The 18,778-nt window shown below is 45.1% G+C and overlaps 2 protein-coding genes across 2 annotated transcripts in view; one reads left to right on the forward strand and one right to left on the reverse strand.

Moving 5' to 3' along the window:
* Positions 1–6,647, forward strand: part of LOC135809714 (uncharacterized) — a 29,724-nt gene extending 23,077 nt beyond the window's left edge. The window contains exons 7-9 of the mRNA XM_065323129.1: positions 3,214–3,377; positions 4,938–5,062; positions 6,086–6,647. Coding sequence (XP_065179201.1) covers positions 3,214–3,377; positions 4,938–5,062; positions 6,086–6,224 — 428 coding nt within the window. The 3' untranslated portion in view covers positions 6,225–6,647. The remainder of the gene's footprint in view (positions 1–3,213; positions 3,378–4,937; positions 5,063–6,085) is intronic.
* A 135-nt stretch (positions 6,648–6,782) lies between these two features.
* Positions 6,783–18,572, reverse strand: LOC135809713 (uncharacterized). The gene is made up of 8 exons (XM_065323128.1): positions 18,182–18,572; positions 12,508–12,620; positions 10,860–11,208; positions 10,421–10,603; positions 9,206–9,397; positions 8,396–8,559; positions 8,013–8,137; positions 6,783–7,366 (listed from the first exon to the last, which is right to left on the reverse strand). Exons 1-8 carry the CDS (start codon positions 18,390–18,392, stop codon positions 7,228–7,230), a joined length of 1,476 nt encoding a protein of 491 aa, XP_065179200.1. The 5' UTR covers positions 18,393–18,572; the 3' UTR covers positions 6,783–7,227.
* Between the last annotated feature and the right edge of the window lie 206 nt (positions 18,573–18,778).

Consider the following 18,778-nt stretch of genomic DNA (forward strand, 5'->3'; position numbering starts at 1 on the left):
AAAACGCAACAAATCGCCAAGTTACGAATTCATGTTGAGCGTCTGATGGAGCGGATCAAGGAGTTCAACATCTTTTCCAAGATTGTTCCAACAACTCTTTTCCCCATCATCAATCAGATATGGACAGTCTGTTGCCTTCTCACATTGTTCCAGGCTCCTTTACTTGCTGATGCAAATTAAGTTATCCATGCCAACTGTTGCTAGCATTGCATGGCGAATTAATCTTCAGCAACACGAATTTCGTCATGCCTGAACAGTCATGCACAATCATATTACTGAGCAGATAATGACTTCCTCTGTACAAAATTTGATACGATATAATTTTGATTGCAATATTTACATAAGTTCAATGAATAAAGTTAGTCTTGCCGGTATTGTTATTACGGTCACAACGGACCTACAACGGCGAATATATTATACATGTATTGTACAACCATACGCATGAAGTTGAAATGATTCGAATCTTGCAGGTTCCTTTCAGTTTGAGGCCTAATTACATGCTATTGCATTTGATCTGTATTTTACGATTTCAACCCATTACAAGATTACCATGTATAACTGGGAAGAAAAGAATGAAATGTAATAATAATGATTCAAGTGCACAAACAGCTGCCAGGCAATGTTCTCAATCATCCTGGAAAACCTGGCCGGCAGAGATTTCCGTGGCCTTTTTCAGATGGGATGAGCAGAACTGTAGCAGGCGTGGAAGTAGATCCTTCTTCCAAAATTCATCGTCGAACAAGATGCGTTCAACGGAAAGTCGACGAGGCCCAGTCCAGATGACAAAGTCACACCAAGATAAGCCAGACACACCAAGTTGCCCTTGAACTTGGTAGTAGTACGCGTGACTAGCACGGAGTCGGGGTTGACCATTGACAAGCTCACAGCAGAAGTCTGGCAATGAACAGGCCTCAGCAGGGGTTAAGTCATCGCCATAAGCGGTGTGCGGACACTTTATCTCCAGCAAACCATTTGGATCGGCTGGACAGGACCCATCATAGACTTGGCCGTCAGGACAAGCACCAATGTACTGGTAAACAGGGTGGATGACCAGACCACATTGCCGCACCTCATAGTCCGCGTTGCACATTGTTTGCTTGCTTGCCAAATAATCCCTTCTGGCCAAATCCTCACAGGCTCTTCCATGAGAAACCGCTCCAACTCGAGACAAATCCTTGTCCTGAAAGAGGCTCGTCACGAATGCATCTGTCACCTCCTTCCGGTGAGTTACGAGGTGGAAGCGTGAAGAAGTCAGGGTGATTCTCCTCAGTCTTTTCCACAATTCACTGCTACCCTGACTACGAGTGAGCCGCTCGATGGCTATGGTTTTGCTATGGAGTAGCGGTCGTGCAAACTCATCACCTTCCCTAGCAGACTTCGGCAGTGGTAAATCACAGAAGTCCTGGCTGGTAGAACACTCAGCGCCAGCAGGTTGTTGGCTGGCAGGTGATTCTGAGGTGGTGTTTCGATCATCACTTGCTGTTTGCGAGCTGCACGCTGCCAGCTGCGGTTGGTCCGCTATCGCCACAAATGGTCGCTTTCTAGCTGGAGGCACATCAACTTTATCCCCCTCGAGCTGGTGGTAACACAGCACTGAGCCGAATGGGACAGCGCCCACCTTGGACTGACACTGGTGCACCTCCTCTCCACGCGACAGCAAAGTTGCAATGGGGTACCTGCGGCCGGTTGCGGTGATCTCATCCAGCAGGCGATCAAGTTCCTCACACTTAATCTCTTTGGTTGAAGGACCTCTCGCCTCATAGAGTGAGGATGCTCGCCGGACACTCTGAATGTCATCCATATTCTTCGACGGATCCGCTTTTTCAATTACGAGTGAAGAAACTGGCTGTGCGACAACTTGACGAGGCCGAGGACCCCAAGCCTGCTTCTCAGTTGTGCAAGTCTGCTCTGCTGGTACATCCTGCTGCTTCTTCGCACAGTGCTCGATGCTTAGGAGCAGTGCGACGAGATGATGGCACGAGCCAGCAACTCCAGCAGTGCAAGAGCAGTGTGCATAAACGATAGACATCAGGTAAGTTGTAGCAGCTGCTTCAACTAAACACTCAAGTGCATAACTTTCTTTCTTGGACTGGGACGCCCAGCACTTGGCTTTGATGAAGTATCTGGTCGGGGTCTCAGTAGACATTGCAATCTTGCAACAGCTCACAGAATGTATGTAACTCCAGAAGAAGAAGTTGAATCCACGGGTGAAGGGTTTTTTCACGGTAGCATGCTTGCCGCAGGCTCGGAGGTGATCGAAAATCACACCAAGCGATAGGTCATTTGGCAAAGCAGAGCTTGATGTGTCCCACCCTGTGTCAGGAAAACTAGGACGAGATATAGCTGCTACAGTGGACGAGGTGCTTATTGCATCACTATGTGCTTCCACGAGCTCAGCGTCAACAATGCTCTGAATGGCAGCACTCTTCCGTTTTCCTTGCCGACGCCTGCCGCCAGATGTATCTGGAGTGCACAGTTTTGGATCGTTGTGGTAGAACCTGGCCCTGAACAGATGGAGGAAGTTGGAAAGCAAAAACATGTACCGATAAAATTTTCTTTTCCTTTTGTGAAAAGTTATTTGAAGACTGCATCCCGAAGTGGTACTTACCGTTCGAGCAACTCATCTCGTTTCCCGGACACTCGGGCTCCTCTAGCTCGCAGGTACGTCTTCAATTGGTTGACCGTCCATTTTTCAAACGACTCGTTGTCCGGAGGCATCACAAACCGAACATTGGGATCTTCAATTTCATTTTCAGCCACAGGACTAGTTGCAACGTTCCCTTCATCGCAACGTATCGCGGCAAGAGAAGAAGGGCTCGGCTCATGGCCCGCTTCGTCAGCCATGTTACATGATATCAAACTCACTGCAAAGGCCCAGCGAGAAGTAAATCACAAAGAGATACTTTCTAAACAAACAGCGGACAGCGTTGAAAAGCGAGAATAAAACAGAAACCCTTCGCTGTCATTTTTTTCGATCCAGGAGAGCCACATTTTTCTGGCCAAGTGGGCGAGTACACGCCAAACGCGGTGATTGATCGTTGCGGTTCCAAAACAAGAGCTCGCGCTGGGAGGAATGCACTGCATGTATGGCGTGCCTGGGTCACGCATTCAGTACGCATGCCATGCCCCGCCAAGTCACTGCGTGTCTTATTTGGCAAAAGACCTATTTTCTGACAATTCACCCATTGTATTTTGCTCATTTTCCCCATGCAGTGTTTGACTGGTTCAGAATGGATGACTTCCTAGACATCATGAATTTGCCAGGTGGTGTTTGCACTCGATATGGCGCATCACGGCCAAGGGAGGAGGCTATCAGAATGAAGAGCTACGCGTCACTGGAATTGCCGAGGGATGACCACATATATGTTCCATATGAGGTGTGCCCAGTGATTGGTTATTAAAATATGACCAAGGAATGAAATTCTATCCCATTAGGATTGTTCGCATTGCATGGTAGTACAGTAAAACCTGTAACTAAAGACCACCGTGACTAGCGACCACCGTGACTAGCGACCACCGTGACTAGCGACCACCGTGACTAGCGACCACCGTGACTAGCGACCACCGTGACTAGCGACCACCGTGACTAGCGACCACCGTGACTAGCGACCACCGTGACTAGCGACCACCGTGACTAGCGACCACCGTGACTAGCGACCACCGTGACTAGCGACCACCGTGACTAGCGACCACCGTGACTAGCGACCACCGTGACTAGCGACCACCGTGACTAGCGACCACCGTGACTAGCGACCACCGTGACTAGCGACCACCGTGACTAGCGACCACCGTGACTAGCGACCACCGTGACTAGCGACCACCGTGACTAGCGACCACCGTGACTAGCGACCAGCCTGGTACTACCGACCACTTCGCCAGGCACGGACAATCTCACATTCAAAATGCACTGTGACTAGCGACTACCTGCTGAACGCGACCAGCGACCGCCTTTTCTTGTCCCAAAGACGATTTTTGACCCGTAACTAGCGACCGCGATGTAGGAAATCAAAAGTTGCGCGAAGCTCCTTCTTGACATTTTGATGATTTTCCGTGGACCTGAAAGGCATCTTTCGATACTACAGCTGAAGAAATGAACGCAGGCCATTTTTGACTGTGGAGTCGGTGTGGACTTCACTACACCTGTCAGAATTTCAAGCGCTGCCAAGAACAGATATGATAGGAAACGTCTTGGAGAGCGTATCTAAAGCGCTCTCTGATCGATGTTACTACTCGGAGGAGAAATGAAGACTGAGCGGCTCTGTCACCCCAGTCAGTCACGGACGAATCGACGAATGCATCAAGGAATCCAGAAACAAAGCAGCACCGCAAGGTCCTGATGCTGGAGAATTGCGTTCAAGCAATCGAGAAGTCGCAACAAGGACAGTCGGTACGATTGATCGCATGAACAAATTTGAAGCCCAGCGCAAAACGAAACTTCCACAGGGAACGTTTGACTCCTGGCTTCAGAAGTAGGAGCTGAATTTGATGTCTGCAAAAAAAATTAATCTTCTCTGTCTCTCTCCATCTCTCCGTCTTTCTCTCCAAGTGTTGTTTGACCTGAAATAAGAATGGCATTGCGCAAGTCTTGGGGAATTGTATTAGCTGCATTTTGATATACATAATTATCATATAATGGGATCCATATATGGTCGCGCGGTGCAAACCTCTAACTAAAGACCACCTGCTGCTAAAGACCGCTTTTGCTGGCACCAAGGGGTGGTCGGTAGTCACAGGTTTTAATGTATGTTGATAGTATGTTGCGACTATCATGCCAACCACCCACTCCCCATAATAGCAGCATAACGATTGCCGTGTCCGAATTTTGTGCAAATGCGTTGCTTGGTGTTGCATTCAGCATACATCGGAAGAGCAAAATATACCTTCTGATTGTGACAAATGGAAAGCACTGTCATGCTTCTTTCCTGTGCTCATATCAGGTTTTGAGGGAGATGGATGCAGACCCGGTTGTAACCTCTTTGACTGCAGATCTTGCCAAATTTGACAAAGCCCATTACAGATCCTTTCGTTGGACTGAAGAAGGATTTCATCTTGATAAAGATTGGTGAGTACAGTTTGGTTTCAAGATTGGGTGGGCTACGTCAAGCAATTTGCATTTTTGTCTTGAACTTAAGGGCTCAAAAAGAACTGTTCTCCCCAAGAATATTCATGACTTCCGGCCAATGCTACTGGTGCTCGAGTCCCATGCCTACTTTGGATGCATGGTCTGCGTTTCGGGAGAACAATCCCACTTTTACAGTACTCCATACGATGCGGAGGGGAATAAATGCATGCTATGAAATGCATCTTACTGGTAGCAATTTAGCCGAGGGGGTGGGACATCATTTTCCTCTACGTATTATGGTCTGGAAACTATAGTAGTCAATATCGTTTCTAAGTTTTCACATTTGTTGCACTCATTTTCACTGTAGTTCCTGTTTTCGTGCTAGTTTGGTTTTGGTTCTTGATAGTGGCTGCTGTGCACAAGGCCAGCTTTGAAAGACTTAGTTTCTAAGGGTTTTTTTGCAAAGTGCTTTGCTACTCAATGCACCTTCCTACGCCACACAAACTCCTAAAGTACCCATGTCCAAAGAGGAAGTAAGCAAAGCAAAGCAACTGTGCACTTGCTGGTGTTCGTCGCCCCAGTATGCTGGCGTGCAACTCCATGCCTTTGCTGATGCTCATCGCCGCGGTATGCTGGAGTGCAACTCCCTCAAAGCGCAATCCTGGAGTGTACGACTCCTTGGCATTCGCCTAGCTGAGTACAATCTGTACAAATCTTTATAGGGAAATGTTCAACCCAGCGTTCAATTGTTGCTAGGAGGAATTCCCATGTCGCATTGCGAAAGTTTAGCTAACCTCAATTTCTGCAATCAGGTAGTTGTGATTGTTGCAGATGCTGCACAGGGTGTTCGATTTGGGGTTTCCTTGGTTTTCCGCCTTCGAATCGTATCTGCGAAATACTTGTGTGGATGTCGCCCTGGCTAGCATGCAAACCAACCCGAGTGAGGTGTGGTACACTTGCCCACTACAGCTTCAAAATGTGGTCTTGTGCCATTCAATTTGAAACTACTGTGTTTGCCGACAGGAGGAACGATTTCCTTACCGTGAACTTCTTTCCCTTGAAGCACGACAGTGCGGTGGACCTTTGCAGCACCTATGCTAAGGAAGCAGCCAATTTCAGGAACTACACTGGTTCTGCCGCCAGCCAAATGCTGATTGGCTAAACAGGGAAGGCTCGTGCTACATGTTAAAATTTGGTAGCAGCCTCACCTGCTCTTTTTTTTCCTTTCTCACTACTTCGGTGTTGAATCTTAACAATACTCCCTGTTAATAATTTTTCTTTGGGTGCTTCGGTGAATTTTTGCAGAAAGCTGTGTTTTGGTCTGCTTGTTTCCCTTTTAACAGAACCGATTTTTGCACTTCTGCACAACATTTCTAAGCTGTTTGTGTTCAAAATTGCATTTTTTCTGCTTTAATCGATAAGATTCTCTAACTCCCTCAATGTAATTAAAATACATACAATTCTTTCCTACTCATGGCTTTCTACATGATGCATACTGCTTCACGTGACTTGAAATGAGCATTACTATTTCGAGTTAAAATTTACAATGATGACCCATTATCAACAATAAAACTACTAGAACATATCTCTCCTACACTTACTTGACTCCCGAATCCACAAAAAAGTGAGAGCAAAATTGAGTGCGCTAGGCAAAGAAAGAACATTGCGTTCCCTACACTTGACTCCCAAATCCCCAAACAGTGTACTTGCGCTAGGGAAAGAAAGAACATTGCGTTTGTCACAATTCCACCAATCCTATATCTCCTAAACATAGAAATGCCAAAAGGGGAAGAAGTAAGGCAATCAAAAACCCAAAATATTGAAGAATTGTTGTGCAGAGATGCTAATAATTCTGGCAGAAATCTTCGCTAGGCAAATAGCAGGAGAAGAACAGCCTACTCTAAATAACACTCAGTGACTCAGTGACTCTGCACAACAGCAACTGAAATGCAAATATCGACAAGACGGGGGGGGGGGGGGGGTCGAGTGGAAACAAATGGAACATTGGCTTATTGAATAATTCAATAGTAAAAGTTGCAATATTCCACTGACAAAGTGTGGATAGCAAAATGACCTAAAGGGCCGGCATCCACTCATTTAACAATGTAGACTCTTGAAAGAGGTGTTGAGTTGTCGAGGCTTGTCATATTATAATTCTTCCCTGTTTAGCCAATCAGCATTTTGCTAGCAGCAGAGCCAGTGTAGTTCCTGAAATCGGCTGCTTCTCTAGCGTACAGGTTGCACTTCTCTACAGCATCATCTTCTTTCAAGGAAAAGAAATTAACAGTGTGGAAATCCTTCCTCCTGTTGGCAAAATACAGTAGAGAGTCAAATTCCGTTATTACACCAGGACACCGGAGCCACGGCGACAACATGTAGGAGTTTGAACAACAATTTCATGTGACAATCGTCATGCACGATATGACACCGAGGACTGAACTATGCACACACTGCACATGAAAGTCTACTGGGTAAGCCGTCACTCTGCACACACTGAACAAGTAAATGTGAACACGTCACTGTTTGCATATGGTGGGAAAGAGCTTTGCACCTTCGTATTTAAAACGAAAATGCAAGAGGTCTGACTTTTGCTTCAAAGTTGTTAGCCTTGTAAAAATTCAAATACTCAGGTGCATGGTTTACGACTCTCTTGTCTTGAGAAGGTGACCATTCAATATAGAAAAGTCAAAATACTTTACCAACAAATGATTGTGATTACAACTAATCTCATGTAATACTTCTTTCCTTTCTGCCTCATCCTGTGAGAGGGTGGGCAATTCTCTTGTCCATGCAAGAAAGCAGCAATGCCTGTTCATTCTGGCAAAGTTTTAAGTAAAAAATACTTTGAAGTACCAAGTAAACAACCAATGAATAGGTGCATATATTCTCACGCTAGATAATGAGTGAAGGTTGAAGGCAGTGAGTTTGTGCCCTTCTCCAATCCACTTACCAGTCTTTGTCCAGATGAAAACCTTTCTCCGTCCAGCGAAATGATTTGTAACTTCTCTTCAAAAACTTGGAAAGATAGGGAGCATATTTTCCGAAGACTGAGTTCACATCCATTTCCCGTAGGACCTAAGAACGTCAAACAAAATAATACTACCTTTCTTTGTTCTGTGTCATCTTGCAAACTCTCAGAAGGCATTGCCAACAGTAATAGTGCGAGTCAATCATGTCTTTTGAACGTGCGAAGAAAATCTATCAATCCGTCACCTCAGTTCACTTTTGAAATACATGATGAATTTGCAATATTTGCCAGGCCAACTTTCCAATTGCTATTATAGCAGCAGCTATGCCATTTAGGGAGCACCACAGTTGTTATACACTACTCACTTCGTACGGTACATACAGATGGTCATCCCTTGGCAGCTCCAGAGCCAGGTAGTTCTTCATCCTGATGGCCTCTTCCCTGGGTCGTGATGCGCCGTATCGAGTACATACACCACCTGGCAAGTCCATGATGTCCAGGAAGTCATTCATCCTCAGCCAATTGAATACTATGCAGAGTCGAAAAGTTTTAAAAAAAACAACAAAAAGCAACAAAAACAAGACTTGGATTTAGATGAAGAGCCAAGGATTAAAGTGAAAAAGAAAGAAAGGTTAACAAGTTATCCGTTGTTTGTGTTTAACACTAACAAATATAAGCATGATACCGGTGAGTCAGAACCTGCAACGATTAGTACAACACTGACTGATGTGATACATCCAACGACCTAATGCTTAGCTACATCACGTCTAGAATGTGCAAACCAACAGCCGTCCAACTTAGAATGTTCTAAGTTATGAAATGACATAAGAAAGGGGAAGGTGAGCGCACTCAAGACGAAAACAAGCCAAACATCACAGCGAACTAAGAATGTTAGCTATGACAAAGTGATAACAAAGGACGAACGGCCACGGCGCAGGACACCGTGGATCATTTCGAGAATGCGGAACAACGACCACCCAACTTGGGAGGGTCATGCTATCGGAGAAAAGCAAAAAAGTGCCGTCCGGTCTGTCTCACTTCGTGTTCGCGTAACATCCCCCTATTTGGTTAGGCATGTGTTGCTACATGAGTGTTTCAAAAGGTAGCATGTACTATGCAAACATGTGCTATGCAAACAGGTACTAGCAATACATGTCATAATAGCGAGCACCAACCTGATAGGCGTTCTGTGGTATTCCATAGCCCATCTCCTGTCTTGTATCTCATGCCTTTTGCTTGAAAGGCAGCCATGAGCTTGTCATTGTATGCATGAATCAAATAGAAGATTGGGTCGACTTGAGCAAAGACGTTTGCAAAAGATCCACCCATCGAAACATGGATGGCACCATCGAGAACTTCGATGATACCTATTGGAAAAGAAAAAACAATTTTAAGAACACCCTGAGAGGAGCGATTAGTAATTAAGAAGACAGACTAGCATCATGGTATGGGGAATCATGATATAGGGTAGAACGAGGATAACCAGATTGACTTCACAACTGTGTGCATAGGATGTACTTTGTTTATGTAAAAATTGTACTTAGACTGTATTTGAATGATATTTCGAGTTGAGTGTATTTTCAGTACTTGAGCCTTAACACGAGAACACGAATTGAGTGGAATTTTTGGAAAAAATGAGATGGGGTGTTGAGACGATACCCACACGACTCCCACACAACTCGGGAAAAAGCTGAGCAAATAATATTCAATCTTCATGGATTCACGCTGATTTTTGGCCTCCAGAAGACCGTAATTGTCACGGAACGCAAGTACATGCGCTGCACGTCCAGCTATGCCATATATGTATCGATTTCCTTGCGGCCGAGACCCAGTGAAAACCAAACAAGACCACTCTACACTAGAAAATAGTTGCTAAACCCAGCTGAGCAGCGAAACAATTAGCAGAACCAAGACGCAGTCAAGCGAAGCAAGGTGATCTCCTTGGTCAAACTTTTGACAGGGTTTTCTGCACTGTACTTGTTTGTCTTGCAGCAAGGCTCATACTATATCATCTGATCCGTCATGGCACAGAACAAAACCACCAATAGGAGAAAATGTGGGTGACATCAAATTAATAAAAATTAAAATATATTTCACGGATCGCCCGAGACTCGGCTGGAAGCAGAGTTTTCCGCATCCGCCGTGGGAACGCCGTCACACTCCAGGATCAAAGGCGCAGATGCAGCGCCTAAACGGTGGGAGGTGAGTAGATCAGACCCACCACCAAGTGGTCAAAGACCGAAATCCCATTAGCTGCATCCATGGACGTCAAATTATGAAACAGAAAATTCTTCTTTGTAAACTAGTTCTTACCCAATAGAAGCTAGCATTCTTCTGGTGAATGCCCAGTAGCAATAGCAGAGTGTCAACAAGACAGGCAATTTTCTTACCGTCTTCAGCTAGTACGGATGTATTGGCATTAATAGCGGATATCATGACCTCAATAAGCTGCCAAGGGTATGGAGCAGTAGTATGCCATGGGCTTATGGGGTAGAATCCGACTTGTCTTTCGAGACAATTTGGGTAAGGGAGCGACCGTCCTTTGTAGAGGAACTTAGGTGGCTGATAAAAACCTGGACAGAACACACCACGCATCAATTGACACACATACATTGGCATGCATCATCATTAACTCAAGTGGGAGAGCTTGAGTGCTAATGTGCATGTGTACAAACAGGGCATACATAACTGATAGAAGTAATTCTCTTCTGCAGCTACCAAATATAAATTGATATCAATGTGATGAGATAATACCATCGGATACAAAGGATTGTTACAAACATAAGTATCATGTGTTTGAGAAACAAAGTTCCTGAACAAATTTCTTACCCTCGCCATACGGTGGTCCCTGAACACATTTCGAAGGTGGTACGCCGTTTCCGCCAAAGGTTCCAATAGTGAACATTCGCTGCTGTAGGAATGGAATGCCTTCATCGCGTCCAATATCCCAGTATGGTATCGTGACTTTGCAGTCAACAAGGCGGAGGAGATTCTCAAACGCCAGCAACGTCATTCGATGGAATGCCATGAGTGCATGGTGCAAGTCCGCACGCACAGGACGTATAACCATATTGCAACCCATGACAGGATGAAGCCATGTCAATGTTCTAAAGGCTTCCTTGTAGAGAGGGTCGTGCCACGCTTTCAGGAAGGCATTGCTATAGCGCTCAATGTCGGCCTGAATTAGAGTAACAGAGACAAACTTACACAACGGCTGATAAGTGTATGTCTCTGATTCTAGTACTAAGAGTTGGAGCCAAATCAGAGGATTTGGCGAAAATATAATTTCAAAGCCGGCTTCAAAGCTTGGTATGCTTAGTTGCTCAGTTCTTAAAATTGCTTTCTCTGACTTCATTTCAGGAGCTCAGAGACAAACATATATTTTTTAACGGTGGAGTGTGAGAAATTACACTTCATTACCGCCCACGTACAGAGCTTCATTGTAAAAGGTCTGGACATTTACTATCCAATTACCCACAGATTGTAGACAAGTGCACTGCCCCGAGAATGTTAGTCAAGTATTTCCTCCGTATACAAAAACTTCGTGACTTTTTTTAAGGCTGCGCACAGCTCTAGAATTGTTCCGTTTGACTTGGAATACACTCGTGGCATTGTCTAACCTGTTTACAAGCTATATACAAAGAAACAAGCAACTCAGACGAATGAGATTGAGTTTATTCAGAGTCTTCGTCGCTCCTGTCATTGTCATCTGACGACGCCGCCGCCGCATCGTCAAAAGTTGCTGCTTCCGTTCGCATTTCGTTCAGATTCTTTTCAGCTGCAGTGATGATCCGACGCGGGACTTTGCCTACGTCCTCTTCATCTCCAGAGCTGTGTACGAATCCGTGTCGACTATATTCAGTCGGTCTAACCCGCGACCTCGATTATGCCGTGAAACGAGTTGCTCAAGCACATCCACACGCTTCGCATTCTCTCGGCAGGATAATCCTCCCAGCATTCTACAACGGCTTCGAGGAGTTCCCTGCGATTCCCCTCCGCAACGACGAAGACGTCTGACTGGAGAGAGGCGAAGAAAGCCAGGTCGTCAACATTCTGATCTGGAGTCTGTACTGGTTGCACGACGACTGAAATGTTTCATCTTGCCGTGCGAGCGGAACCAATTTATGTTCTCACGCTGCGTATGGGACCACGCACCGCAAGTACGAGCCTGGCCAGTTTCAGGGCAGCGAGTGCCGCGTGATTCCGTGTTCCAGCCGCGAGCTCCACTTCGTCAGTTTCGAGCAAGTAAGTTTTTTCATTTGACTCGTGAGTTCCTGTCGGCAACGTCCTCACACGCATGGCTTCCGTGGAGAATCTGTTTGGGATCAACCAAACCTACCTCAACATGAATGTGGGTTATCGATGACAGCCTTTGGCACGGTTCGTTGAGCAGGTTCTTGCCCAAAAACACTGTAGAAAAAAGTCACGAAGTTTTTCTATACAGAGGAAGTACATGTACCACAAGGCTAGCATTTACCTTAGCCATGGAATCGAAACTCTTGCGTACGCGACAGCACTTCATTCTTCCTTCAACACATCTGCAATCCAGTCCGCAATTCTCAGTTATGAAGGTCTCAGTGATGTTACATTCTGCATTCACATCAGGAGAAAATGACAAGTGCAAAGTATCCAATCATGACATTAGTACTTTGGAATGCTATAAAACAGAGAGGTTCCAGGCTGTCCAAGAAGGGTGCTCAATACCGAAAAGGCAGAGATACATGCAGTTCCAACAAGAACAAGAGGATGAAAAAGGTGTTTTTACTCCGTGTTTAAAGGGGAAGTTAAGGCAAGAATTAAAATTTCACCAGTTGTAGTCTTCGGGGTGCTGAGTCGAATGGTCTTGGTCCGAGGAAGCTGAAACGCTCCCTTCCTACTTGAATCCCAATCGAACTCGCGCACTTCCACCGAAACTGGGTGACTGCGCCCTACTAGATGGGGATTTGTATGCAAAATGTCACTAAAAGCGCCATTTCGTTCTTATAAAAGCACGGATGACCGCGATTGGCCCATATGTTGTAGTCTTTTGGAAGCTGAGTCGACTGGTTTTGGTCCGAAAAGGCTGCGATGCAGCGTTCCTCCTTTATTCCCAATCGAACATGGTTGAAGAAGCGGTCACGTGGTCCTGGGTGCCCAAATCACCTGGTCACCACGCCAGCAGGTGACAACTTTCACACCAAGGTTCAACTCGAGTTCAACTCGAGTGACAGGAGTGCACCCAAAAAGGTCAAAGTTGTACCCTGCAGGCACGGTGACCAGGTGACTGGTGTACGCAGGAGCACGTGACCGCTTCTTCAACCATGTTCGATTGGGAATAAAGGAGGAACGCCGCATCGCAGCCTTTTCGGACCAAACCCAGTCGACTCAGCGTCCAAAAGACTACAACATATGGGCCAATCGCGGTCATCCGTGCTTTTATAAGAACGAAATGGCGCTTTTAGTGACATTTTGCATACAAATCCCCATCTAGTAGGGCGCAGTCACCCAGTTTCAGTGGAAGTGCGCGAGTTCGACTGGGATTCAAGTAGGAAGGGAGCGTCTCAGCTTCCTCGGACCACGACCATTCGACTCAGCACCCCGAAGACTACAACTGGTGAAATTTTAATTTTTGCCTTAACTTCCCCTTTAACTCTGCATCAAGCATAAATGTAGGACTCAGTATAGAGTCCATGCACTATATGATGTCCAGCACCCTATATAGAGTCCATTGGTCCAAAATCCACTACACAGAGTCCAGGAGTCCACTCAGTTTTGATCAGCTTCATCCTGCTGCGCAATCCCCTATAAGGAGTACACTTGTTCTACAAGTCCCCTATTCACGGTCCAGGAGTCCAGTTTATCCAGTTACGCCGTCCTGTGTGTTGTGCCCACAAGAGAACAAACACCTTTTCAGTTTTGCTTGCCTCGTGGCAGCGCATTCCTTTCTTCACTTCAGCCATGGCTGCCAGTTCTGCTGTGCAGTTGCTGACAGTAATCTGTCTCGAGGTAACCAAGGAGGATAAGGAGACGTTCAAAATCAAATCTGGAAAGCGTCTTGTGGTTCTCTGAAGACGTTTCATCAGTGCGCGGGATGAAAGCAGAAATTGCAGAACGAGAAAAGTTCAGCACAGTTCAAATCTGACGGGTCAGGTACACTGACACTCTCTTTCGTTCGACGCCACAAGGATCCCCTGTTTGGCTGGCCATTGCTGCCAGTAAGACGTTTGAACGGTTTCGAATTTCATCAGAGCGAGGGATGAAAGCAGAAAGCGGAGAACGAGAAAAGTTCAGCACAGTTCCAATCTGATGAGTCAGATACACTGACACTCTCTTTCGTTCGACGCCACAAGGATTCCCTGTTTGACTGGACAAGAGCTGCCTGTAACACCGTGTCAAAAGGCTGTCCAACTACATGGCAGGACGATGACTGAGGTACGGAAGCTTTTGCTCGTTTCGATTGGTCTGCTGTTCTGTCGTTATGCTTGAATTTTTTTCCATTTTCAAGGAGCGTATCGCGTTTGTTTGATGTTGCTTGAATGACTGCCCTAAAAGTAATCAACCACTTCGTAATAGTCCTCAAGGACTGCAAGGACTTTGCATCAATCGTATCCGATCGTCTAGCTATCATCAATTATTGTTTTATTTCATGAGAAATGTATTTTTATCCCTATGATAATTATGTGAACTCCACGACACTCTTCCAGTACTATGCTCTAATATGATGTCAAATACAATGTCAATGGGATCCATAAACGCAGTGCCAGTGTACTAGTAGTAGTAGGATTATTTCTTGTATGCCGATGACAAGAAAAAGCTTCAAGCTAATACATGTACTTGTATTCCATGAAGTAACCGTTTTGATGTCACAAACATGACACTGTGTCAGTGAAACTGCCTCGTGACAACAAATCATTGCATTTCCATCTTGGGGAAGACTGACTGACGGCAACGCTGTACAGATTGTTCAAATAATCTCATTTCAATTTAGTTGCAATGAAGTAAAACACTGTGTACACTACATGATTGTATTGTTGTGTGTCTGTGCGTCTTGAGTGTGCACAAACGATCTTATTCCTCGTATTACTAATAGATTATTGTCCCCACCGTCACCTGTTCACAGGTCTTTGAGTGGATGGATTTCATTGAGCATCACATTCGTTGAGAACTTGGTAGTTGTGTGCTCCCATGCATCATTACGGTAATAAGCGTATCCTTGTGCTACCTATTTGTTGCAGGTGTCCTGATCTTCAGAAGCTTGCGGAACTGAGTGCTGCTGAACATTTGCATGGCCATGAGCAATGGTGAAGCTTGCTATTGCAGTCTCAGCATGTGCTAGTATTATGCTGACTACTGCACTATGTTACTCTCTTACACGTGCGTGCATCCGCCCACGTACGCATTCGTTTCGCATAATTATTTGTTATCCCTCTCGACTTAAGGCCGCACGTTTTTATTTCTATGTTTCTCGTCACCTGAAAATCTAAAAATGTATGCGAGAGGTGGAAAAAATAATAGATGACCGAAAAATAAAAAAAGTTTATTAGACCTTTGATCACATTAAAATCCACCAATGCACCATGAAAAATAGCATCCATAGTTAGCAACTAGTATGTGGTAGGAGCTTCTGTCACAATCTGTGCATGTGCAGCTAGATTGCTCACAAAAAATGCCGTCCTTGCATCATGTGTCGCGCAGGCCAGGCCACATTATGTACATGTGCATGAGTGTGCTGGTCCCCACATGCACAGTCAGTGCAGCACAGTTTTTTTCTTCCAGACTCCTGAATCGTATGCGCGCGGGTGACGAGAAACATAGAAATAAAAACGTGTGGCCTTACGTGTAAATGGTTGGACGTTTGCATGGCTGTTGGAGTTGCGTGTGTATTGTGTCTCTACTCTTTTCTTGGCGTTGTATAAGTTTGTGTGTGTGTGTGTGTGCGCGCGCACACTAATTTGAAAACAAATAATTAATCCCTGGCTCTCCATTATTCTCTTTCGATTCATGGTTTTTTTCTAGGTATTTTCTTGGCGTTGTGTGGGTGTGTGCATGTGTGTGTGCGTGCACAATATTTTGGCAACACAACATGATCGAGATAATATATATTATCGTAATTTGCAGCGTCTGCGAAGAGACCACTTGATTCGAGGATGGTGTTTGTAGGGTTTTTCATGTAATGAAGTGGCTGCAGTGGCGCCTCAATACTTATTTTTAATCTTGAGAAGTGAATGATGTAAAGGATTAAAGGGAGAGGCCGTTTCTGGTTAATATTCACTGCACAGCAGATCCTATGTATAATTTCGAACTCTGGGTAGGGGATGCCTAATTGGCTGGACTTTATTTTATTTATTTATTTATTTATTTATTTCTGCACCTCGTGGCATGTCAAGACAGCCATTTGAATTGAGGAGAGGGTGAGACCAACCACGGAAGAAGAGAAAAAAAGAAAATGAAGAGCACGTACACAAAGTGGGAAGGGATTAGCAACTTACAAAGCAATGGGATGCTCAGCGAGCTATGCAGCGGAAGTGGTGACTGTGACTTTGTTTACAGGGAGATACTGAAGTGCTGTCTGACGAGGGTACGGAATTTGGGCATATCTGGAGCTTGTCTAACACTGGGAGGCAGTTGGAGCCACGTGGAGTAGGAGGAAAAGAAAGGGGAATTTACGAATAGGGTAGACCTAGCTAGGGGGAGACGAACGCATCTTCGGGTGGTGCCACCTGAATTGAACCAATTAAGGGACTGTAAATGAGCAGGGTGCTGGTCAAGAAAAATTAAATGTGCCAGGGTGCACTTGGAAGCATCAAGGTTATGTTGCAGAGTGGTAGTGGATGCAGCAGCATACAAGTCTAGAGGGAGTATTGTCCACATAAAGACTCTTCACAGTTGATTTCAAAGTTTGGACTCCGTACAGTTGATTTTGGACCAATGGACACTATATAGGGGTGAAGCCAATTGGCTGGACTCTATACAGGGAGTGATGTCCATCTAAACTTTGAGATCACAGTTGATTCCAAGTTTGGACTCTGTACAGTGGATTTTGGACCAATGGACTGTATATAGGGGTTGGACATCATATAGGGGCTGGACGCTCTACTGAGTCCAACATACATGTATATAAAACAACAATGCGTTACATGGGCAGATTCCTGCAGAATGATGGATAAGAGACTATTATCCCAGTTGATGCTGGGAATAGCTACAAAGCCTTTAAAAAGCTGTAACTGCACTTGACTATGTCCTATGAACATATTATATATATTTATATTTATTACAACATCTCAAGACTCGGTGGAAACACCGGCCAATGTTAAGAGAGTGGGTGATTGCCAACCACGGCGATAAATAAAAGTAAGGGGAGGGAAAAAGAAGGAGTAGCAAAATGAACAGCAACAATATGTCGTAAGAGTTGAACATTGGAGAGGTTTTGCACAAAGTTTCTTCTGCGGAACGTGAAATTTAGTGCCGGAAATGTATTTGAACGCCGGATTCGAGCATGAGCCGAGTGTGGCACACATTCGAGTACAACGTTTGGAGAAATTCTCTATTGCCCAACTTTCCCTGTCCTGAAGATCACTGGAGATTTCCGTACAACTTGATTGGACTGATTTGCATTTTAAATGGAATCTACTGGGACAGATTGTAAAAGGCTCCACAGCCCAGTCCCAGTGGGTACCGGCAATAGTGTGAGCCAACCTTTCCCTAGATGAATTTAAGCCTGACGAGCAAATACTCTGATAGAAAAAAAGAAGTACAGTTGATTCTTGATATAACGTACACCATTGTGCGAGAGAATAATATGTTGTTTTACTGAAGTCTTGTTTATGGCCGAAGTTCATCATAACAGAATTGCACTCAAACCATGCAATACGTCATGACTCGCATGTGGCCAATGACAGTATGAATGCGCCTGGTTTACATGCAGATCTACAAGACTCTGGTTCGCGATATTACGAAATTCACCATGATTATGCGAGTTCGCTTTAAGCGGAGTCCACTGTATACTATTATCCCAATAATATTAGAAGGTGAAGCGTCCATACTTTTAGATGGGCGTGAAATATTAAATTTTACCAAATACCACTATTCAAGGGAAGTGCAGGCGAACGAAACCTATGATTGTTATTTCAGCAAGTAACATTGTTATAGAGCATTGTTATCTTCACACTTACCCCCACCATGTCTGGGTTGCCGGTGACCGTACCGTTCTTCGTAATCGACAGTCAGGTCCTTCAGGATCTTTACGTGCTCTTCGCTCAGTCCAGAAAGGATATCTTCGACTTCGTTGTACTTCTCTGACAGTGGTTTGGCCGTGCAGGAACTTAGGCACATGATAGCCAGCCAGGGCAGCAGTACTACAGCTGTCTTCAGCAACATTCCCATCTAAAAGCGAGGATAAACACGCTGAGCACTGTAGAGGGCAAGCAAGCCCAGCGATATTGTCGACTTTCGGAACAGCTGTTAGTGTTACTACACGTACAAGTAACTAACTAATTACTTACTTAGTTTCGAAGTGTTCCTGCAAAGAAAGCTAACCCCATGCCGGCCCAGGCAGCCAGAAGAGTTCTGTCTACCAAGGTCTACTCTACACTAAACTCGGGACTCCTCGTTATGTTCATGTACACAGTACAGGTGCGAAATGCGCGCCAGGCCGCCGACGGGAACTGGCAAGCCAGTGTGACTCAGCTCAACTACGTACATGTACAGTACATGCAGTATACTACCGGTAGTAGACGTGTAGTGAGAAAACTGTGTGGTCAATATGTATT

Source organism: Sycon ciliatum, chromosome 2, assembly GCF_964019385.1.
Source record: "Sycon ciliatum chromosome 2, ocSycCili1.1, whole genome shotgun sequence".
NCBI classification, from domain to species: Eukaryota; Metazoa; Porifera; class Calcarea; order Leucosolenida; family Sycettidae; genus Sycon; species Sycon ciliatum.